We start from the raw sequence: 23142 nt of genomic DNA on the forward strand, positions 1-23142 counted from the left end.
TCATTTGAACCTCAATAGCATTCGTATGCTTCGGTTATTTTTGACTCTTCGAAGTTTGGTGAACGTCACTTTTACCCTTGACCATTTTGATGACCGTAATGTTTAATGCATGATGCCTTATAAGTTAGTGTTTGTGGTGTTTGATAATTCGGTTTATTAATCTCTTTATTCGGCAATGATGGTGATTAGCTACTTGGCGTGGCAACCTTGGTTGCAGCCATAGCGTTGTTGAGCTGTTGACTATGGCAGTGACGAACTGTGTATCTGCGCCTCTTTGTTTCATAATGACTATGATGATCTATATGTTTGAGTCAATTGGTTTGACTTTCTTTTGTTTCATTTTTTAGTCTAATAAGCACTTTACGTTCTAGATCATGTGGTGATGACTTATATGTTTCTTTGTCAGGTTTTAGTTTAATCGTTTCATCTACTCATATGACAATAATTATGTTTTTCTGTTTTAAAACGAGTTTCGGTGTGGTCTATACTGGTTCCATTGTGGTTCTCCTTATACATCGACCAACAACAGGTGAAATCATGGTTCAAATACCGCGTTTGCAATGCTGATGGCTTACTTTATTCTACTTGGGCATTGGGATTTTTTTTTCAAGATTTCCAAACCGGTCCAAAGCACGGCAGTTATACTTTTTTGTAGTGTTATATCATTGTCTATTATGATCTCCACACTTGGCTCCAGTGGGTGGGCATGCTTTTGCTTTGTTAACAATACATATCAGTAGAATGATTGCTACCATACTAATTCCACTTCTTATGTAGTTGTACCACATAAAATTAGGGCCTATTTTTAATGTGAATTGCTATTACAGCTTACAAATTTGTTTTCTTTTGGGTGTCAAATTGTGCAGGTGTTTGATTTTCTATAACTTCCTTTGTTGCAATTGGAGGTGACTTGTGTGAATGCAAGGTAACTTCTGTGATGGTTTGTTAGTTTTGGTTTAATATTATAGCCATAAAGTTGAAGTCTCTGAATTTAAATATGTTTGTTGTATGAAAAATTAGGGGTTGTTAAATTTCTTAGTTTTGCATTGTTTATTTGTTCTGACTGTTAAAATGTGCAGGTGTTTTGATTGCTATAATTTCCTTTGTTGCGAAGAAGCTCATCATCTGTGCGGTGGCTTATATGAATAACACCTGCACTATTGCTCATTCAGCTAACAAAGCTTGAATCAATTCATTAGGACAGGGTATTATTTTATCATTCACATGCATATGTATGCAAGTTGAACTTTTATATATTTTCATATACATGTATGCATAGTAAATTCTTTCTTTTTTATTTGATAATCTATTTAGCTTTTTTTTTAAATCTTTCATTGCGTCACGAAACTTTTGTGATGCGATAATGGTTATGTTGTGGGCATGGTGTATAAATTTTGTGGTGCGATAATGGTTATGTTGTGGGCATGATGTGCTCTAATACAAGTACACAATACATTTTACATGATGAATCCAATCTTAAAAGTGTGCTCTGTTGTCTAAGATGTTATACAACGACCCTTGCAACGCGAGGGTCCTTAATGCTAGTTTATTTTGTTTTATAAATAGCATTGTCATGTTCATGTAATTTTGTGATGTTTCGCTAACTGTGATATTAGATGAAGAATAGCATAACACAAATATCAAAATTGTGTTAGTTTGTTGTGCATTTTTTGATTTATGATGTCTCTTAAATGTGCAGGTTTTTACGTTTCTTTCTTTGGACATCATTGTTTGCGTGATTGAAGTTAGGCAATTTTGGGTCACAATACTAGTTACCTCTTTAATTTGTTTTTCTAATTTGTTTCTTCTTATGCGTTGTTTAATTTGTTTGGTCATGATTGGTAGTTTAGGTCAACATAAGTTGTTGGTTTGCTATTTTGCAAATATGTATTTTGTTGTTGGTAGTTTGGTTCAATTTGGTTCAACATGTTCAGTAGATTGCTTGCCCAACTGTCTTTTTGCTAATAGCTAAGAAGGGTAAAATAGTCATTCTGCATAGCTATTCAGATGTACAACCAAACAGCACTTACTCGTTCAGCACTTATTCATTCAGATACTCTTAACCATTCAGACCTCTTACTGGTTCATCACTTAATGATTCAGTATTTGCCAAACAGCCCCTTAATTACCAGACATGTTTAAAAAATATGTCAGCGTTATGCTGGTGAAACGTTTGACTGATTCTAAAATATTTTTAAGTTATTTAATATACAAATATAGTTTTCTATATAGCTCAGTGAGGACACGACTAAATTGGTTGTCGGCTCTCATATAACTGAGGAAGAACGGAGGGGATTCTCAAACACAAAAATGGATCCAATAACTTAGAAAGAACTGAACAAGGAGCCTTATGAAATGAAAATCTCATGTACATCAATGATATTATTGAACATTTTTATTCAAATTTATTGTATTTGTTAACTTGTTCATTTCTTAATGGCTGATTTATATTCATCCACAATCCTTTTTACACGTATTCTATTGTCTAGAAAGGTTACTATTAACGGCCCACATTCAATTAAAGAAATTTATCATATGTATTTTGGTGTCAGGAAACACTAGTATAAATAATCTCACCGGCCTCCTGATACAATGTTTCAACTTATGTTAGATTAGTTACAGCGTGGTATTTACTTCTTACTCGAGTTGATCTTTGATGTTTTCACTAAGCCAAATTTATGTGTCGCTAATGGTGACCAATGAGAAACCTGTCAAGTTTTAAAATTATGTATGTAGTATAGTATCACTAAAAACCTTGTTGAAATTAATTCGGAAGTTGGAAGCTATCTAGCTAATTAATAATGTTTACTAGGCATGTAAACAAACTCAACAAACACGAATATATATAACAGGGCGTGTTCTTGTTCGTTCATTAAACTTTAATTAAACGTGAGCACGACCATATACTCGTACAATTATTTTTTAATAATCACGAACAATTTGCGAATGTAAACGAACACAAAAGAACATGCACAAGCAAAGGAACACAAATGAACGAACAAACATAAACATATGTCGTACATAAATAAATGAACGAACAAAACGTATATTCATGTTTTTTATTTTTTTTTCACACAAACTAATCTTTTATATATAATTTAATATAAAACGATTACAATAGAGTGGCAGCCAAACGGGCAACCAGTTGCGCCGCAACCCCCTTTTGAATAGCAAAGCCAATCCTGCTAAAAACGAAGCTTTGGGACCTAGGAGCTGAAGAGGTTTCGTGTACGACACGCTGAACCATACTCAAAAAATTCACAGCCTCTGGGCCAGAAAACCAAATGTATCAAAGGCGAATGGTAGAAAGACATGTTGATTATCTAAACAAGTTTTCTCATGTTTAACAACTTTGCCCGATTCAGCCTTCAACGCAGCTTGCCCTACAACAAACACACGGTCCCTGAGCCCAACAAGAGGAGACACTCTTGTAAGATCCACATAGGCGTGTTTCCCCCCTGCCCACCCGGACACAAGAATATCAGCTGGTCGTAAAGTAGACCTCCCTTCCAGAGGATCCGTGAGAAAGTTAACAGGGGCCTCCTTTTTAGCAGAAATCCCTGCCTGTTTAAGAACAACAGACAGAACATCCCTAACCAAATCATGTATGTATAAAGCTAGGCAATTCTTTGCAATGCACCGCATGGTCACCAAAAGAATCCAAACAGGCCTTGCGACAAATTGGCAAATGCTCATTAGTCGGGAACATAGGGATCATTAACCGGTACTTAAGGATAGCCTGATACTCCAAACCCGACATACGTTGGCCTAATCCTTCAATGTGGATGGCTGTTAGAAAATCCTGAGCCCGAGGAGCCCGAAGGCATTCGAACACCGCATTTTGGCGAGGGGATAGATCAAACTTCACTTCTAAACTCTGGACGATTCCACTAAATAAGGCACTCGCCACAACATGTTGGGCTTTTGGGGGGCGGTGTCCTTATTAAATAACCCGCTAAGATCAAAATCTGGAAGTGAAGTACGTAAACGATCCATCACACACCCATAATCAGAGTCCAGCCCATAAATATCACAACCCCAAAGAATATGGTCTTGCAAACACCACGATTGTGCTCTCGAATCCATAAAAGCATAGGTAGATACATCCTCGGCCGAACATAGAACCAACCCTCCATAACGGGTCGGAAGTGATGCCAACCTCCATTGGAGATCCCCAAATAACGGACCTCCACAAACTACGATGTCCTCAATCGCCCTTCGAAGGCCATTGTCAAATATAGAAATAGCTTCCCCTACATACATAGGTTGGCACGTTCTCAAACCGAACAAAAGCTTGGCGACTCCCATACATGATTGAAGCAAAAGAAGCTCGCATTGAGGATCCCGAAGTCTTGGGAGACAGCTCATCAGTTCCACAGCGCTAAATGCCCTTTCATAGCCAAACTGCTAATAAACCCCGCATCCCGGCTTACAGCACCACAAGGAGAGACAGTTTTTAATAAAATACTACAATAGAGTCAAATTAAATAAACAAACTTTCCATTGAACATTAGATGAATGCTCGCTTGCTGGCCTAATGTTGACGGTTTTTAATTACAATACTACAATAGAGTCAAATTGAGAAAAATAAATGGGTAGGCCTAGTGAAAAACAAATGGATCTGATAAGAAGTTGATAAAAATAAAATTAAAAAAATAAAAAGTACATGTGCCCATGGGCATTATGGTACCGTAATTCCGTAAATGTGAATACTTCTTACCATTCTCTAGTGTAGACGCTTCAATTTCTAGGCACAGCGGTTTCAATATGTCAAAAATGGTCAGCACTGGCAGAGTTAGTTTGTTCGCAATCTAATAAAACCTGATCAAATGAAATAAATCTCTACCTTACACTTGGTGAAGATCAAAAATGAAACAAGGTTAATTATTGTTAAACCAACTTCCAACTAACAAGTTCCAAACCAACCACCCTCAGGCTACTCATTCATACACAGATGCACACCGACAAACACTCCTATAAATTGTAACCTTGGACAACATATTCTAGCACAAACAAACTTACAAACATACATACATACATACATAACAAAGCCATATATCATTTCCCACAAATACTTCGAAAATGGCAAAGATTGCAATGATGGTTTTGTGTGCAGTGGTGACTTGCATGATGGTGGCTGCACCCTATGCAGAGGCTCTTAGCTGTGGTCAGGTTTCCAGCAGCTTAGCACCATGCATTGGCTACCTAACTAAAGGTGGTTCTGTGCCGCCAGCGTGTTGCAATGGGGTAAAATCGCTCATTGGCGCCGCAAAGACAACCCCTGACTGTCAGACTGCGTGTAACTGCTTAAAGAGTGCTTAAGGCTCCATCAACGGCATCAACGCCGCCAATGCTGCCGGCCTCCCTGGCAAGTGTGGCGTCAGCATCCCTTACAAGATCAGCCCTAGCACTGACTGCACCAGGTATGTTTAATTAATATGTGCTTTTGTATTTAAACTTCTCTTAATCTGGATAATATTTGGCTTGTGCATACATTAATTCATACGCTTTTTGCACACACTATATATGTAGAACACTTCTACTCGTTTATATCTTACATATTGTGTTTGTTTTTTCAGGGTTCAGTGAGGATATGTGGGATACTTTTGGAAGTTTAAAGAGGCATATAAATTATAATAAAAAATCAAGAGAGCACTATTTTGTATCTTTGCTTTGTAATGCCTTTGGCTTTAAAAACATATAGTGTTCTTGTTATGCATGTTGTGTTGCCAACTTGGTTTTAAACCTTCCCTTTTTCGTATTTTTGTTTTATTTCTATACATCTCAAAGACTGAATCGGTAGATCAAGAACAAACAAATTGGATAAACTCTCTTGATCAAGAAAATATTAACTTAAAAGCTTATTAAATACAAGCTCAACCAATATCTAACCATGAATTTGAAATAAACTTTCCTACTAGTACACATTAATTGGTAACCCCAAAAGTAGAGGTGCACAAATCGGGTTTTTTCTAATATCCGGGTTCGGGTCTGAAACCGGTTTCGGGTATGATCGGGTATTGAAAAATCGGGTAGGGTTCGGGTAGGGTATTGAGGAGAAAAACTCAACCCTATGTACCCGGGTAGGGTATAATCGGGTTCGGGTATTGGAACCGGGTACGACCGGGTATTAATACCCGGTTTTGAATTTGTAATTTTTTTATACATTTTTTAATTTGTTTAAAATTTCAATTTGCTTTGTAATGTATAAAAATAATTAAACTATATTACAAAAATCATAAATCCACTTAATTACAAATTATTTACTTAGTAATATGTATTTTACAAAACCTTAAACATAAAAGTCGTGAAGTAAACATAAAAATATACTATAGAAACTCATGTATTATTTCAGGTATTAGAAAATTGGTATTGGATATCGGGTATAACCGGGTATCGGGCATAGGGTATGACCGGGTCCGGGTATTTACGGGTATAAATCGGGTATTGGCATTGACCTCAAAATGCATACCCTATCCATACTCTACGGGTAGGGTCGGTTCCGGTTTCAGGTATAGAATACTCGGGTATAAAAAAAACCGGTTCCGGGTATTTTTTCAGGTCCGGTTCCGGGTACGGGTTTTTTGTGCACCTCTACCCAAAAGTACCCCTAATCACCGTCTTATGTGATAGGGCTCGACCCAGCCCATTACCAAACTCAAAAGAGGGTCCGGAATTATTAGATAACGTCCAATTCCATATACTATCAATCTATATCTATATATAATATATATAAACGAAAACATAAAAATCCTACGTGTCGTAATGTGGTCGCTCCCTCCATTTTTTGGAGTCACCAGATTTGCTTGGTTTTTAAATGGAGGGCTTCTCATGCATTTTACCCAAGTTCATGGGTATGAGTCTTACCAAACCCAAATATTTCTTATACGGGTTATAACATCTCATTAAATTAAAAATTATTCACCAAATATTTGATGTGAAAATCCTACAAAATAAGATATACTAAAAATTATTATATGATTTTTTAAAAAAAGATATTATTTATTATTAAGAAACAATTTTATATTAAAAAATAAGCGGGTCTTGGATCTCATCAAACCCAAATAACTTTTAAACCGGGTTATAACATCTCATTTATTTGTGAAACAAACAATAAGTATATTATTAACTTTCATACAATAAAAAAATATAAATTCAAAAAAAAAATATTAGAACAAACAATATAAAACAACCCCGTAATACGGGGGATAAAAACTAGTAATCTGATATTTATTAATGTTGAAAGCTGGTAATACGAATACATGAGAGAGGACGAAGCACCCATATGAGTACAGTGTATGACTTTTAAATCATATGGCAACGCCACCCTATCCCTTGCAGTTAAGGTGCATGGCTTCATTATATGGTAAATGTTTGCTACACAAAATTGATTCATTGTTAACCATAGAAGAATTAAATAAATTAATAAAGTTTTATGGTACTTGTAGATATGTGTTGCCAATAATTTTGTGGTTTGTGGGTAATTAAGGGTAGAAAAGAGGTGGCAGTATATGATTGATCGGTACATGAATAATACCAATGAACCCATGAGGGCCTCTCCCCTGAATGAATAAGATATAAACGGTTTCGAGGCGATTAACATAATCTAGAAACTTTATTGGCTTTTTGAATGTTAATTGAGACCCAAAAGAAAGAAATGTTTACTTGAATTGAATTACAAAATTTCAAAATATGTTGGTTGATGTCGTTTTGCGATTACATAAGCTTATTGACAAAAAAAATGTGTAACTTTATAGAAACATGTGTCACCAAAAAATAAGATTATTGAACTTTTATTTGAGCATTATCGATGTACTGGTGCAAGTTCACCATGTCGTTTACTCGTCTGGGATGTATCCGTCATGTAGAACGCACATGACATGGTGGATAATAACATGAATGAAAAGAAAAAAACAAAACAAAATTATATTACATGAAAGTTGAAAACGCGTAAGAAAAGATTTTATAATATATAATATATTTTTATATTATTATGACTTTGTATTTTATTAAATATTGATAATATACTTTGTTATGACACTGATATTGCATTTTACTCATCTCATAGAATGACCGACCAGACCTGAGCCATCCGGCTCGAAAATATTAAAATTCTGGTTTCCACCACCGGTCGAATGACCGACCCTACCCAGGTGTCATTGACAGTTGAAACTAATTTGTAAAGAGCAGAGCAGAGCAGAGCAGAGCAAATGAAATGCATGGAGAGGAGATGATAACAAACGAGTGGCTTCAGTAAGTAAATTTCAATCTCCTCATTTCATTCCTCTCGGATCATCTCACATGTTCGTTCAATTCGATCCAAATCTAATTAGGGCTCAGGAGTCGTTGAAGAAGAAATTAGTCACTCAAGATGATTACACCTGGAAATTGGAGGAATTGAAGTATATAGGTGGACTTGATATAAGCTTCTTAAAAGATAATAATTCCTCTGTAGCCTGCGGAACTCTGGTTGTTTTGGAATTCAAAACCCTAGATGTGGTTTATGAGGACTCGGCAATTGTTGAGATCGATGTTCCCTATGTCCCTGGCTTTCTCGCCTTCAGAGAGGTTCGCTTTTCGTTTTACTTCGTTATCGATTTCACATATTTGCCATTAGTTTACTGTAATTTTGAGATTATTATATATGTATGTCCTTAAAGTGTTATTTAGATTCCCTTAATGATTCTTATGTAAATGTTATTATGCCGAATTTAAGTGTTATTTATGTTCTTCACTGTCATTGCTAACTCTTAAGTTGTGTATGAGGAAAGTTTATCTGCTTTCTTTCCCTATGTATGTATGTATGTATGTCCTAATTGCCTAACATGATGAGTCAAGCAGAGTACTTACAGCTGGTACTAAAGTTTTCTAATTACTTACATTGTTTTATTGTAATCAGGCTCCAATATTTCTTCAACTTTTAAAGAAAATGCAGGATTCTTCTCATCCTTTCTATCCTCAGGTGATGGTCGTTTTTCATCATAGCTTTTCTTTTTTCTGCATCATGTCTGACTTAATGATAAACTATGCAGCTGCTAAAAGTTAACTTGACATGTGCACATAGAACCAGAATCTCATTATCAAGCTCACTCTTTAAGCCGCTTTCTTATTAATATCTGTTTTCTTTTCCTTTTATGCTCAGTTGTTGATGATCGATGGAAACGGAATACTTCATCCTCGAGGCATGTGTTTCTGTTAAACCTATTTTTGTTGCCTGAATTCTGCACCTATAGTTTGGTTTGTCCTTAATCCTTATAGATGGTTTTGGACACAGTTACTATTTTTGTAGTTAAGGGATCTAGGGCTTTTGGTAGTTAAGGCGATTTTGGTGGTTTTGATAAAACGACTAGCCATATTTTTGTTTGAAACTTCCAAAATTTTCTTAGTTTTTATGGGCTGGCTTTTGGTATATCACAATCTTAAAAAAATGTTCTTTCTTCAAATTATTTAAAGCATGTTGAATTTGTATATTATTTCAGTCAAACAATTATGAGTCATGTTAGTTTTTATTTGGGAATAATTGATACATGTAAATAACTTGAGACCGTGATGGCTAAAGTTTAGAACCATGGAACAATGATAGTATGAAATGGTGTGTTAGGATTAACTATACGTGTGAAAGAAAGTACATTAAGAACGTCAATGGTTAACAACACATGTGGGTTTTATACGTAATTTTGATAGGCTGCATTCCTTATCTCATTGGTTTTAGTATGTGATGGAAGGAATGATTATTTTTTACACCATGTTGCTATATATCATGTAAGCTGCATTGTATTGAACTTTTTTTTATGTATATGCAGGTTTTGGCTCAGCTTGTCATCTTGGGGTTCTAGCTAATCTTCCTACAATTGGCATAGGGAAGAATGTAAGCCAATCTTCCTTTCTATCATTTATAACTTTTTGAGGTATTCGGGTTGAAATAACCATGTGGATGGTTTGAGTGATTGTTCATCTTTACAGTTGCATCACGTGGATGGTCTTACTAAATCCCGCGTAAGGGAGCTTCTAGAAGCTGAAGAGAACTTCAATGTAGACTTCATCTCTTTAATTGGGGACTCAGGGAACACTTTAGGAGCAGTAAGATATTCTCTTTACTTTTAATCCTTTTAACCTCTGTTTATAATCTTGATGTTTGTCATTTGTTTGTGATGCAAGAAATATATGATTTTGTCTGATGTCAATGAAGAAGGTCTTACGATTACTTTGTTTATTAAAATTAATTTTGTTGTGCAGGCAATGTGTTCAAGTAAAGGATCATTTAAACCAATATTTGTTTCAGTTGGCCACCGTGTATCTCTTGCTTCTGCTGTTGAAGTTGTTAAAAGAACATGCAAATACCGTGTGCCAGAGCCCATTAGACAGGTAGATAACCATATCCTTTGATCATAATAATAACCATGTGCTTGACTATAGTTTTATATACTAAACACTAGATGTTATTAGCACAATTTTGTTAACTCATATATTACATTCATTGGACTTTAGGCTGACATAAGATCAAGAGACTACCTTCGGAAGCATCATTGAGTGAATCATTATAGATGTCTGTGATCTCAACTGCACCCTATTTACCTAGTGGACCCGTCATTAGGTAGTCTTATTGTATTACTCTGATAATTGTCTTCTCTTTTTTTGTTTTTTTTAAAGCTAAGCTTTGGGTTTCATTGAATAAGATTCTGTAAAACTGCAACTCCCATATATCCAAACCTGTATATAAAACTTTATAAAATTACAGTATATCTTACAAATTAAAGCACTTCAAGACATCCCATCGGTGATGTGGGTGATGCATGCAGAGTACTCTAAGACAAATTAAAGCATTTGGATTCTGGATGATAAAATTAAATTGTTTTTATCCTTACAAGACAATTTGTTGACTCACCCTGCTTATGGGCCTTTTTAATTAAATTGTTTCTGATGTACATGTTGGCCACACCCCATTTTAATTTACTCGGCATAAATTGCATCCGGTAATTTTTCTAAACATCGAGTGATATTCCCAGGGTTTTATGTGTATTAAAAGGTTTAGTGACTTAAAAAGTTCTCTTTATATTAGTCATGACCTTTTAATACAAGTCATGATTTTTTAAATCGTATTAATGAAATAAGCATTATTCCTTCTTTATCTGGCGGTGAGTTTTTAAAAAACCAAGGGTTTTACATAAAGGTATCGGATTCGTCTCACGCCACGTATGTGACGTTACCTGACGAACAGACTGATCTTATTCTGACTGATAAGATTCAATTGGGTCAGTATATGTTTGTGGAGAGGCTGGAGTCAGCCTCTCCGGTACCCGTTTTACAAGGGTGTCACCTTGTACCTGGGCGACACCCTTTTGTGGGTACCCCTGAAGATATAGTGGCTACCCACTATTTAAGGTTTCTTAATAATAATAATAAAGGTCATGGTTCGAGTTCCGGTTCCAAAGGAGTGAGATTAAATCAAGTGGATAATAAGAAAAGTAGTGTGCGATATCTAAGTCACAAATGTCGAAGGTGGGAACGGATTTGGTTGTTACAATATGGTTAAAAGCAAAATCGTTTAATTCACGTGGATTGGATTTGTCTCCTGTGAGTTGTTATTCTTTGCCGGGTTCGTTTGAGAAGTTTTCAAATGGGATTAAGCAGCAGGCTGGTATTAAAAGGTTGGATACGACGGTTGGTAAGTTGAAATTGGGAGGAAAAGTGAGTACTAATGTGAAGAATTTGGAACCGGAAGCTCGATAAAGAATTTTGTTCATGGTGTTGAGTTGGGTCATAAGGTTTTAAGGAAGGGTTGGGAAGGTAATATGGATGTAAGGACTCCAAGATTGGATGTTACCAAGAAATATATGAAGCCTGAAGCTCACATTACTTCTGTGAGTTCTTTTCTTTACCTTGTTCCTTCTATGTTATATTTGACGGTATAACAAACATTGATTCTGCAGTGGTTGTAACTTGGTGTATAAATATGATTAGGCTTGTAAACATTCACGATCATAAATGAGAGAAGAGACATGGATCATGCTTGTTCGTTTAACTAAATGAACAAAAAGGTCATGCTCATGCATTTATTAAATAAACGAACTTCCCGCCGAGTGGTTCATGAATTGCTCACTGACAGTTCAGTTCGTTTACATGCATGAACAAGTTTAAATGAACGACCGTTTATGAACATAAACGAACAAATGAAACATGTGCTCATGTTCATTCGTTCTAAAATTTGATTTATTATTATGCAGGAAGTCCTGAAGCATAGAGATGCTGCACAAATTGCTGCTATGGAAGCTATGTTAGAGGCTTTGGTTGCTGAAAACATACTCCAATGTGTAAGTCACAGGAACCGTAAAAGCACAGGCGAAATTCGTTCCAGATCGTCCGTACCGGAATCGGGTACATAAGTGTACCGATCGCTATGGAAACGCGATCCGGATCATTAAATTTCGTAGTTTCCGATTTTTTATCAAATTGATTTTTTAGCAGATTAATCGTGTTCGCGATTGATTCCAATCGCGTTCCCAATTGAACAAAAAACACGTTTCGGGTTGTTTAATTCGCTGATTGGAATTTCCAATAAGTTTGTTCACACAAATTATCAAGCTTTAACTGTTTATTATATTTGAAAATTACAGTTTTCACCCTTTAAGTTATAGCTTTGATTAAAGTTTACTCTTAACTTTGTAGATAAATGTTAGCTACATATTAAACCACAAATAAAGCTTATTTAAAGTTAAACTTTAGTTACATTATGCTAGAAACAGAGAAACTTATGAAAACTATAAACAAAATCTATATTAGATTGTTTTGTACCAAATACGATTTACCAAATTATATGGTACACCGTACTGCGTACCGAATTGACGTTCCAAATGAACCTACCCCCTCTCGTACCAAATTTTAGAAATACACAAGCTGCGTACCCGTTTTCGTACTGCGATCCATGTAACTACTATAAGGTACTTTGCAGCTTAAAAAATCTAAATAATTATAGCATCTACTTTCTTGATATTATGTTTCCTAATTCATATTTTTTTATGTGACAGCACATATTCTGATATTCTGAAAAGAAGACAACCCACAGCCTACTGTTGAACAGTTTTATCAATGTACACTAGCTTGAATAATGCTCATCAAATTGCTGAATCTTTATTTAAAATCGCATTCGTGATTCATCATCCGACTGTGAAGATCACCAATTTATCATCATTCTCAGTGTACAGCAAACAACCACCATCTTCTACCGCCAACAAGCCGACAGTACTACTCGACGGGCCCACACCAAACTGCAAGTCAAACCCCGTCAACCAGTCAACACAAAGATTGCCAGCTCAGCAACGTCGAAGTCAGAAGTTGACCAAAAGTCAACAAAGTGGGAGCAAGGGGGTGGTCTTGAAGAGACGGTAGAAGTAGAGCTGGCACAAATGTTACAAGCAGAGTCACAAGATTGGTTCTTGGGGTTCGTCGAAAGATTCTTGGATGCTGATGTCAGCACCACCACGCCATCTGATAATGGTAGGATCGCGGGTATGCTGACTCAGCTCAAGAGTGTGAACGGTTGGTTAGATAAGATTGAGACGAGTAAAAATGGAGAAAATTTAGAGACGTTTGATGGGATAAAGAAAAAGATTTATGATCATTTGCTTACGCATGTGGAATCAGCTGCAGTTGCACTTAGTGGAAGTTTAGATTCATCACAAACTAGAAGCAAAGATAAAAAGTAAATGAATTTTTTTACCGTGGATATATACAAGTTCAACATATTGTTGGGGGTATAGAGTCAAATATTTGAGTGTTCATGTGAATAATGAATTAGTGAGGTTTTTAAGATGTTTTATTTTGAGTTTTCGACATCTATCTATTTTGGGACACCATTAGTGAAAACATACATATAGAAGATGCATTCATACATATACATTTTCCTTTTTGTTGTTTATGAATCATTTGGTTGTTTAGAAAACTATTATGGGTGGCACGTAATGGGTGTTCTAAACCTAATGAGGGCATGCAAGCTGGCGCTTAGCCCAATCAATTGCGTGTGATTTGTGAATGGACGTTTTGCCCATGGCCTTTCATTATAAAACAGGCATGAGTGTGTATAAAGTATGTATACACCCGTCCGTATAAGCATCACATCCATAAGGCCATAAGGGTTAATTAGTGTTGTAACCGGTGTGTATAGAATTGGAATAAAATGGGTTAATTAGCACATACAATGTTGTCTTGCTATATTGTTTGAATTCTTTCACCACCATGTTTGTGTCCATAATGCCCTAAAATTTGGGTGATAAAATGTCAAATTTCAAGTACTTACCTATCTTTAGTGTTAATAAGGCGATTATCATGTTCTTTAATTAAAATGAGTAAACGTTTTAATATTATACATCCGAAAATCATGTGAAATAGCTATTGTCCCTTACTTCCCCCCCCCCCCCCCCCCCCCCCCCCTTCTTCCCTTATCCTGAGTCAAGCTACACCTGGACTATGCATAATAAACAAAAAAAAATGTAGACTTTGACCCATATATTAGAAAGCAAAATACACACCATTGAATTGTTGAGCACGCATGTGTGGGATATGCAAGGGGCAATCTGGGTCTAATTTCATTAATTTTAATTTTGTGTAACACCACTTGTGGTGTTAGATTTGATTACTTATAGCTAGGGGTGGTAATCTTGACCCATAGGTTGAATGGGTTGTATCAAGATGGGTCAGAATGAGTCAAACTAAAAAAAGAAAATGATTGAAACGGGTCAAACCGGGTTGACATTTCTCGTTTTTTTTTGTGAAATGAAAAAACAGAGGAAACTTTTTGGTGTTTTTACTTTTTAAGTTTTTGATTTATATTTCAAGTTATAATTTTTTATTTTTTGGTGAGGGGTTTTTTTAATTGGTCAAAATGGGTTGAGATTTCAAAACCCATTTCAAAACTCCTCACCAAAAAATTCAAAAAAAATAATTAGAAAATTACAACTAGAAATACAAATCAAAAAATTAAAAAGTAAAAACACCAAAAAGTTTCCTCTGTTTTTCTCGTTCCATAAACAAAAACAAAAAAAATCCCCGAGAAATGTCAACCTGTTTTGACCCGTTTCAATCATTTTCTTTTTTTAGTTTGACTCATTCTGACCCATCTTATACATTTTGATACAACCCATGAGTCAAGATTGTCACCCCTCTTATAGCAGAGTAAAATGAAAATATGAAAGAGTGAATTGACCCGATGACTTTATATTTTCATCCATATGATTATAGATAGGCCTATCCGCTTCTCCTCTTTCTTATTGGCCAATGCAGATTTACATGGTACAAAGTACAAACCAATAATATAACGTTTCAACATTACATTGAATGATTGCTGTAAACAACACAAAGCTTCACAAAAACACTCGTTTCATCTGTAATCTCATGGCTGAAATCGTGCTTTCTGCCTTCCTCGCCGTGCTCTTTGAGAAGCTGGCCACTACGGCTTTGAAAAAACTTGACCACTACAAGGGAATTGATGCTGAGATCAGGAAATTGCAGGGATCATTGAACCTGATCCAAGATTTGCTTACTGATGCTTCTCAGAAGGAGTTAACCAATCGATCTGTGAAACGATGGCTGAATGATCTCCAACATTTGGCTTACAACATAGACGACGTACTCGATGATTTGGCAACCGAAGCTATGCACCGTGAGTTCAACGGTGAGTCAGAAGGCATGACCAGCAAGGTAAGAAAGCTAATCCCAACATGTTGCACTAATTTCTCATTGACGCATGACAAGTTTGAAAACATTACGGCTAAATTACAAGAACTAGTAGACCAGAAAACTACTCTTGGTTTAGTTGTTGTGAAAGAGGAAACTTGGCCAAAAGATATTAATAGAAGATTGCAAACCTCTATGGTCGATGCATCTAGTATTGTTGGACGACAAACCGAGAAAGAGGCATTGGTCCGCGAGTTGTTGCGGTATGAAGGAGGTGCTCAAAACTTTAGCATTGTTCCCATAGTTGGTATGGGCGGGGTCGGTAAAACAACTCTAGCTAGACTTTTGTATGATGAACAACAAGTCAAGGATGGGTTTGTGTTTCCGATGAGTTTGATAGCTTCGGTATTAGCAAAGTTATCTTTCAATCCGTGACAGGGGAAACAAAGGAATTTGCAGATCTTAATCTGCTTCAAGAAGCTCTTAAAGAACGCCTGAAGCAGAAAAAATTTCTATTGGTTTTAGATGATGTATGGAGTGAAAGGAGACAAGATTGGGAAACCCTGGTTGGCCCGTTTCATGCATGTGCTCATGGAAGTAAAATCATCATGACAACACGGAAGTATAAGTTGCTTGAAAAGTTGGGTTATGGTAATCTAACCCAGCTGCAAAGCCTGTCACATGATGATGCTATGTCCTTATTTGCTCTATATGCATTGGGTGTGAATAGCTTACAAGATGTCCGATGCATTTAAAGGAGCTAGAAGTTTGAGAACTTTTATGGCAATGTCTTTTAGGGGTGTAGAGCAAAGTAGGTTCTGCTTATCAAATAAGATTATGGTTCTGCTTATCAACACCTCACGTCCCTTAAACATCTACAGTTTCACGATTGCCCTAGTCTGAACAAATTATTGTTATTGTCCCATCCGCAAGTACCCCACACCTCCCTCCAACATCTCTCTTTTTCAGAGTGCCCAAACATGATGCATCTACCAGAAATGATGTTACCTTCACTTTTGATCTTACATATATACAAGTGCCCAAAACTAGAAGAAACATACAGTAAAAATGGCAGTGACCGGCGTCTCATCTCCCACATCCCCAGTATCTGCATATTTTGAAGGTCTCTCCCTCTATCTAATGATTCAGAATTAACAACGAATTTATTTGTTTTTCTTTATTTTATTCAAATAAACAGTTTTTTTGTTCATTTAAAAACAAAAGTTGTCATGACAGTGCTTACCTAATTAAAAATCCTTAATTTGTTAATCATTGAGGTTTGAGCATCTTACTAGGAAGTTTTTCTTGTTTTCCAATTTTTATTTTCTTATCGGTTCTCGTTTCTGATTTATGGATGCAAATAAATAATCTTCTGATGCAGACTTCAAGAAAATCATCAAGTGAAAGGATGCCATCTAAAGAGGAAACTAAGGTTCAAACACCAGTTAATAAAGTTACTAAAACTGGAGATTTGGTTGATAATCATCAATTAAATAAACGTAATCATCATCATCTGCGAGGAAAGCGTCATCAGAGGTTTCTAATACTGGGTTGCCAAGAAACATGGTCAAGGTTTCTCTTAGTAATAAGAGGTTGACTTTGACTGATTGGTCTTCACTCCCTTCACCTATTGCAAATCTTGGAAAGGTATGTTCTTAATCGATTATTAAACTTTTTGTAAAAATTTATTTATATACCCTTGTAGTATCAGAACTTTGAAGTAGCACCAGGCCCGTAAACGAACCGAAGGAACATGAACGAAGTATGTTCTTGTTTGTTCGTTTAACTTTAACTGAGCAAACGATCGAAAACGAGCAAGTTAAAAAACGGGATTTTCTTGTTCGTGTTTGTTAAGTTAATGAACGTATTCGTATTCGTTTATCTTCGTTCGTTAATTGTATGAACGAACAGTTAACGAATGTAACGAATGAGCATAACTGAACACAAATGACGAACTTAACTGAGCTAATTAAGTGTAAATGTGAACACCGTGTTTCCTTCACTTTTGAGGTTGGAAATAATTCAGTGCCCAAAACTAGAACAAAGATACAGTAAAAACGGTAGTGACTATGTTTTTGATATTTTCTTTATTTTGTTCAAACAAACAGTTTTATATTTTCTTTTTTATTTTTACTATGACGAGAACAAATGGTGGTGAACTTTATGAATATGTAAAAGTCATGAATCATTGATAGTACATTTGTACTTATGTGAAAAAGGCCGGTTAGGCTTAACGTAGTGGGCGAATTTGGAGGGCGAAATGGGGCGATTTTGGGGGGGGGAACACCGCCCCTCGGGCGATATTGGGGCGAAATGGGGCGGGGGCGGGTGGGTTTTGTCGCCGGAGGGAGGAAAAAATATTATTATTTTAATAATAATACCGTTGGCAACGGTCAAAAAAAATAATTAATCCTAGAACAACCCGAACCAACCGAACCACCTATTCCCTCTTTTCGAAACCCATGCCGTGGAACTCACCGCTATCATGAGAGAAATCATCAAAAAACACGAAAAGATTGTCGTGGAACTCACCGCTACCATGAGAGAAACCAACAAACAACACGAAAAGATTGCCGCTATGTTGAAAGCGGCCGGGAATTGAAAAAATGCGCGAATATTATGGATATTAGTTTTTTTTAGGTATGTATTTTTTTTTAGGTATGTATTTTTTTTTAGTTTTGTTTTTTTTAATTTTAATACATTTTTATTTAATTATTTAATTTATTTGGTTTTTATATGTTTAGTTTAATTATAAAAAGAAAATAATAGAAAAAGATATTGTGGGCCCAGTTTGTAGCCATACACCATTACACCCCAAAAACAAATTCTCACCCCTTGCTGACTGGGCTTCACGTGTCACAATTCGCCCAATTTATAGCCCCTCCACTACGCATTCGCATAGCCTTAGTAACTTAGTATTTCCTATTTTAAGTCAAATGGGCTATATGGATTTTTTTTTTTACAAAAACTATATTAAAAACTTATATTTGGTGCAATTCTTTTTCTATTTTTAAATTATGTCTTACTAATCAAGTTCATATGGCTTGAATATAGTTCTACTTGGCACTCGCATTTGATATTTGTATCAGACAGTTGAAACCTTGTTTGCCTGATACTGTTAAAAATATCAATTTAAGTTGAGATCTTATTTTATTAACTTTTGTTTATTTGTCTTTCAGGGATTATTTAACAATGAAGTTAGTTGAGGTGTTGTCACTGAGAAACGAAAACTCGGAGGGCTGCAATGTTGTTTCTGCAAGTTGCAGCAATTAAAGTTGAACCTTTTCAAGTTATTGTTATCTAGTATATTCAATAACATTTATCACTTGCGATGTTATATATCAACCAATAATCTAATATATAAACTCAAAAGCCGCCTTTTTATCAACGAGGTGTTTGGAGTTTGCATTTCAAGGGAGATTATCACATCACTGTGCTGATAATACAAATAATCAGAAAATAGTGTTTTACAAGATGTTTGAAAAAATGATTATATGTGTTTTCTTAAAGCACTTGCTTTTATATAAGGGGAGGCTCGCACACCCCCCGAGCCTCCCCTGTTTAGAAAACTAAAAAGATGTGTATCCGTACCATGGAACTTGATTCTTGTGAGTTGCATTAGCGGCCATTGGAATCCGTGCATGATATTTGGAAAATTGAAAAAAACCGTCGGACCCCGAATTTGGAAAATTGAAAAAACTAGCCGGCTCCCTGAATTTCAAAACTAGGTGTGCCGGCAACTTTTTTGTCAAACGGTCGGAAAACTGGGAAACCATTTGGAAACATTAGGTTTTTATACATGTGGCGTCCGATTATTGGTGTGGAAAAAATAGACATACCGGCTGGTTTTGGGCCGGACATGATGGAGCAGGTAAGATGGAACGGCTAAATGAGAACGGTCAAAGGTGGACATTTCGCTCATTTTCCCTTTTATAAATGGCCTCTGGAATTTATTTTTTTTCATTATTTCATATATAAAAAAGGTAGTTTGAATTAGAAACACAAACAGACACGAACTCGATCACATTCACGACACATTCCCAATAAAATCACGAATGAGCCGACTAACAGATTCGTACGAGGAACCACCTGTTGTAACAGCCACTTGGCCATCTTCCCCATCTCCTTCATTTTCTCTCTAATCCCATCATCATCCATTAACCTCCTTAGTCCCCTCTCAATCACCTCAGCTCCAACAATATCACTTTTTGGATCAAACAAATCCTTCCTATAATCCAACTTATTCTCAACTCCCAATCCCAACTCCACCATCATCTCAAACGATTCATCTGCTGCTCAGCATATATCGGCCACACAGCCAATGGTACACCAAACCATAAACTCTCCAACACTGAATTCCACCCACAATGCGACACAAACCCCCCAACCGCACTATGAGCCAGCACTGCCACCTGCGGGGCCCACCCTATCACCTTCCCGGTTCCACTAGTCCGCTCTAGAAACCCCTCCGGCAAAACTGACCCCGGATCCTCGTAATCGCCAGAGCTTCTAGATGTCTGCTCTGGCGAAGGCGGTTTCCGTAGGGACCACAGAAACCGGTGGCCGCTTCGTTCTAAAGCGTAAGCGATCTCTTTTACTTGGACCTCATCAAAGCATCCCAAACTACCAAAACATAAAAAGACCACGGACGACCGCGGTTGACCGTCCAACCATTTTATGACATCATTGTCTGAATCGGAATCTGAATTCTCCATGTGACCACCCTCTGAATTAAGTACTGGCCCCACCGGGTAAACACGCGGTACACTCGTGTCAGAAGACAACGAGTGGATCACGTGCGTCTCAAATTCCAAGAATGTATTAACCATGATTGCTTTCGCTTCACGCAACTTCCGTGAAGTCAACAAAACATAGTCAACGCCTTCTTTCGTATCGTACCCCGACGGAAACACCTTCGTTGGCACCGGGTTTACAAACACCGGAACATTAACCTCTTCATCCGAGTTAGTCAACTCAACAATATCCTTATTTTGATCATCACAAAGCATTTGTATATGCAATTGAAACCCAAGATTAGCAGCACTAGACGTGTAAAACACGTACGTGGGAACATTAAAACCATTTGCCACGTCGATCATACCGGGACACAACATGTCAACAACGAACCCGGAGAGTTGACCCGAACGCGGTACACTCGTGTCAGAAGACAACGAGTGGATCACGTGCGTCTCAAATTCCAAGAATGTATTAACCATGATTGCTTTCGCTTCACGCAACTTCCGTGAAGTCAACAAAACATAGTCAACGCCTTCTTTCGTATCGTACCCCGACGGAAACACCTTCGTTGGCACCGGGTTTACAAACACCGGAACATTAACCTCTTCATCCGAGTTAGTCAACTCAACAATATCCTTATTTTGATCATCACAAAGCATTTGTATATGCAATTGAAACCCAAGATTAGCAGCACTAGACGTGTAAAACACGTACGTGGGAACATTAAAACCATTTGCCACGTCGATCATACCGGGACACAACATGTCAACAACGAACCCGGAGAGTTGACCCGAACCCGGTTGACTTATGATATCGGTTACAACATTTGTTACGTGTTTGCAATGACTGTTAATGTAGTCGTTGACAAAAGTCATGGGGGCTTTTGGGTCACGTGTTGGTAAGGTTTCGTCTTGTGGGGGGCTTGTAGGGGTATGGTACTAAACCCGGCTCACGACCTTAATGTATTATGTTTGGGCTTACTTTATTATATGGACTAATACAATATTATTGGGCTGAGGGGGTTTTGTGGAGGTAACCCTAACTGGGCTAGGCCCATTAGGTTACCATGATGGTGGCCATGAGGCTCCCTATATAAGGAGGTCTCCACCTCCTTATTAAGGGTTGGTCATGCTCAATAAGAGCCACCACCATAACCATTTTTGTGTCTGTAAACAAGAGATCCTCGAGATTTCTTAGCGGTCACCTCCACAACCCCGAAAAGCCATTGCAGATCTCAAGTAACCGGAGAAGAAGATCAAGACGTGGTTCGTTCATCTCGAAGACCGAGGAACATCGTCAGGGATCAGGTCAGATTCATTTCATGTTTCTACATTGGCGCCATCCGTGGGACGGCAACGAGCTACCCTTCGATTTTCGTCTCGGTTCTCAGATCTGTTCATCCAAGAAAATCCAGATCTGGAAGTTTACAGAAAGATGCTTCAAGATTTGTTCTATTAAGGCTCAAAAAGATCCATAGATCTAAAAGGTGCTTCCAAATCTGTGCAAAAATGAAGCTGAAAAAGATTTGTAGATCCAAAAAAGAAACTACCTGATTCGGACGGTCAAGCCTCCGGATCTGTGATGGTTTTAAATTCTCTCCACTCCGAGCTTCAGATCTATCCAGATCTGGTTTACAGATCTAGATCTAGGTTATGGATCTAGCGAACAAGACTCCCGACGCCGTGCATGCGCGCCTGCGAGTCATCACTCCGCCGCCATGCATGCGCTCCCGCGGAAACCAACATGCGGGTCGGAATACGACTCCATGCCCTTGGCGCAGAAGGCTCCACCGCCATGCATGCGCGTCCGCAAAAACCCACCATGCGGGTCGGAAGACGACACCATGCCCTTGGCGCAGAAGATTCTGCTACCACGCATGCGCGCCACCGGAGATCAAGTCTCCGTTTCCATGCACGCGCGGTGCCGAAAATCAAGACTTCGCCACCACGCATGTGCGCCCATGAGTCACCACTCCGCCGCCATGCATGCGCACTACCAAGGATCAAGATTCCGCTGCCATGCATACGTTCCATCGAAGATCAAGTCTCCGCTTCCATGCATGCATGCAGCCGCAGATCAACACTCGCGGCTGATGCACCACCATGCATGCCTGCTCAACTCCCGCCATGCATGCGCGCTCAACTCTCCGCCATGCATGTGCGCTCAACTCTTCGCCATGCATGCGCGCTCAACTCCCGCCATGCATGCGCGCCCAACCCCAAAAAGAATTCTTAATCGTGGAGAAGGTGACAAGAAGGAAAGCGGCAGAGCCTAACAGACCTCTACCAAGAATATGGACTCCCCTCACCAAACTAATATGCGTTCTATTACCTTTTGCATACATGTTTCACACTTCCCTTTATAAATTTTGAGCAATATGACAACATTGTATTGACATCAAACTAAAAATAAAGCGAAGTAAAACATACATGCGCGAGCTTCAAGCTCAGACGCGTTGACGAGTCTTAACTCTAAAACGTCAGGGCCTTAGCCCAATAATATGAGCCTTAGCTCAAATTACTCATAGCATCCATCCTATGTATTGCGCAGCTGGACCATAAAAATACCTAAGCACAACTAAGGCAAAGCACATGCCAAAGCATAGTTGTTAAGGTCTCAGGTCGGGGCCGCGCATGGGATTATAATGGATATAGGCAGAGTAACACATACTGACACGTAAAGGCTAAAAAACTTCCCTATAATAAATGCACGATAACGTCGCGCAAAAGAGGAATA

At 37.6% G+C, this 23142-nt stretch overlaps 3 protein-coding genes and 1 pseudogene across 5 annotated transcripts; 3 read left to right on the forward strand and 1 right to left on the reverse strand.

The window, feature by feature from the left end:
• Positions 1 to 8035: 8035 nt before the first annotated feature.
• LOC143573328 (uncharacterized) lies at positions 8036 to 15478 on the forward strand. 3 transcript variants are annotated; one of them, XR_013142409.1, is made up of 9 exons: positions 8036 to 8253; positions 8334 to 8568; positions 8900 to 8962; positions 9143 to 9182; positions 9804 to 9868; positions 9964 to 10080; positions 10237 to 10365; positions 10489 to 10594; positions 15436 to 15478. XR_013142409.1 is itself a non-coding variant. In XM_077058235.1 (8 exons), exons 1-8 carry the CDS (start codon positions 8216 to 8218, stop codon positions 10528 to 10530), a joined length of 729 nt encoding a protein of 242 aa, XP_076914350.1. In that variant the 5' UTR covers positions 8036 to 8215; the 3' UTR covers positions 10531 to 10711. The 3 variants fall into 3 exon arrangements, 1 of the variants encoding a protein (XP_076914350.1); XR_013142410.1 differs by having other exon boundaries at positions 10489 to 10586; positions 15433 to 15460; XM_077058235.1 differs by lacking the exon at positions 15436 to 15478 and having other exon boundaries at positions 10489 to 10711.
• Positions 11491 to 13703, forward strand: LOC143573335 (uncharacterized). Its single transcript, XM_077058241.1, has 3 exons — positions 11491 to 11688; positions 12225 to 12311; positions 13203 to 13703. The coding sequence occupies exons 1-3, from the start codon at positions 11491 to 11493 to the stop codon at positions 13701 to 13703; spliced, it is 786 nt and encodes a 261-aa protein (XP_076914356.1).
• On the forward strand, positions 15356 to 16424 carry LOC143573336 (putative disease resistance RPP13-like protein 1). Its single transcript, XM_077058242.1, has 2 exons — positions 15356 to 16060; positions 16108 to 16424. Exons 1-2 carry the CDS (start codon positions 15388 to 15390, stop codon positions 16422 to 16424), a joined length of 990 nt encoding a protein of 329 aa, XP_076914357.1. The 5' UTR covers positions 15356 to 15387.
• Positions 16425 to 19521: 3097 nt separating this feature from the next.
• LOC143573322 (anthocyanidin 3-O-glucosyltransferase 2-like) lies at positions 19522 to 21318 on the reverse strand (annotated as a pseudogene).
• Positions 21319 to 23142: the final 1824 nt, after the last annotated feature.

The sequence above is a fragment of the Bidens hawaiensis genome, unplaced genomic scaffold (assembly GCF_021521415.1).
Source record: "Bidens hawaiensis isolate Kalapana, Puna unplaced genomic scaffold, B.hawaiensis_p1.1 tig00026381_1, whole genome shotgun sequence".
NCBI classification, from domain to species: Eukaryota; Viridiplantae; Streptophyta; class Magnoliopsida; order Asterales; family Asteraceae; genus Bidens; species Bidens hawaiensis.

Coding starts and splice junctions, on each gene's coding strand:
- LOC143573328 (XM_077058235.1), top strand. CDS start 8,216: ATGCATGGAGAGGAGATGATAACAAACGAGTGGCTTCA. Junction 10,081..10,236: donor CAGGGAACACTTTAGGAGCA/GTAAGATATTCT, acceptor TTTGTTGTGCAG/GCAATGTGTTCAAGTAAAGG. Junction 10,366..10,488: donor TGCCAGAGCCCATTAGACAG/GTAGATAACCAT, acceptor ATTGGACTTTAG/GCTGACATAAGATCAAGAGA.
- LOC143573335 (XM_077058241.1), top strand. CDS start 11,491: ATGTCGAAGGTGGGAACGGATTTGGTTGTTACAATATGGTTAAAAGCA. Junction 11,689..12,224: donor AGTTGAAATTGGGAGGAAAA/GTGAGTACTAAT, acceptor ATTATTATGCAG/GAAGTCCTGAAGCATAGAGA. Junction 12,312..13,202: donor CTGAAAACATACTCCAATGT/GTAAGTCACAGG, acceptor CTCAGTGTACAG/CAAACAACCACCATCTTCTA.
- LOC143573336 (XM_077058242.1), top strand. CDS start 15,388: ATGGCTGAAATCGTGCTTTCTGCCTTCCTCGCCGTGCTCTTTGAGAAG. Junction 16,061..16,107: donor TGGGTTTGTGTTTCCGATGA/GTTTGATAGCTT, acceptor AATCCGTGACAG/GGGAAACAAAGGAATTTGCA.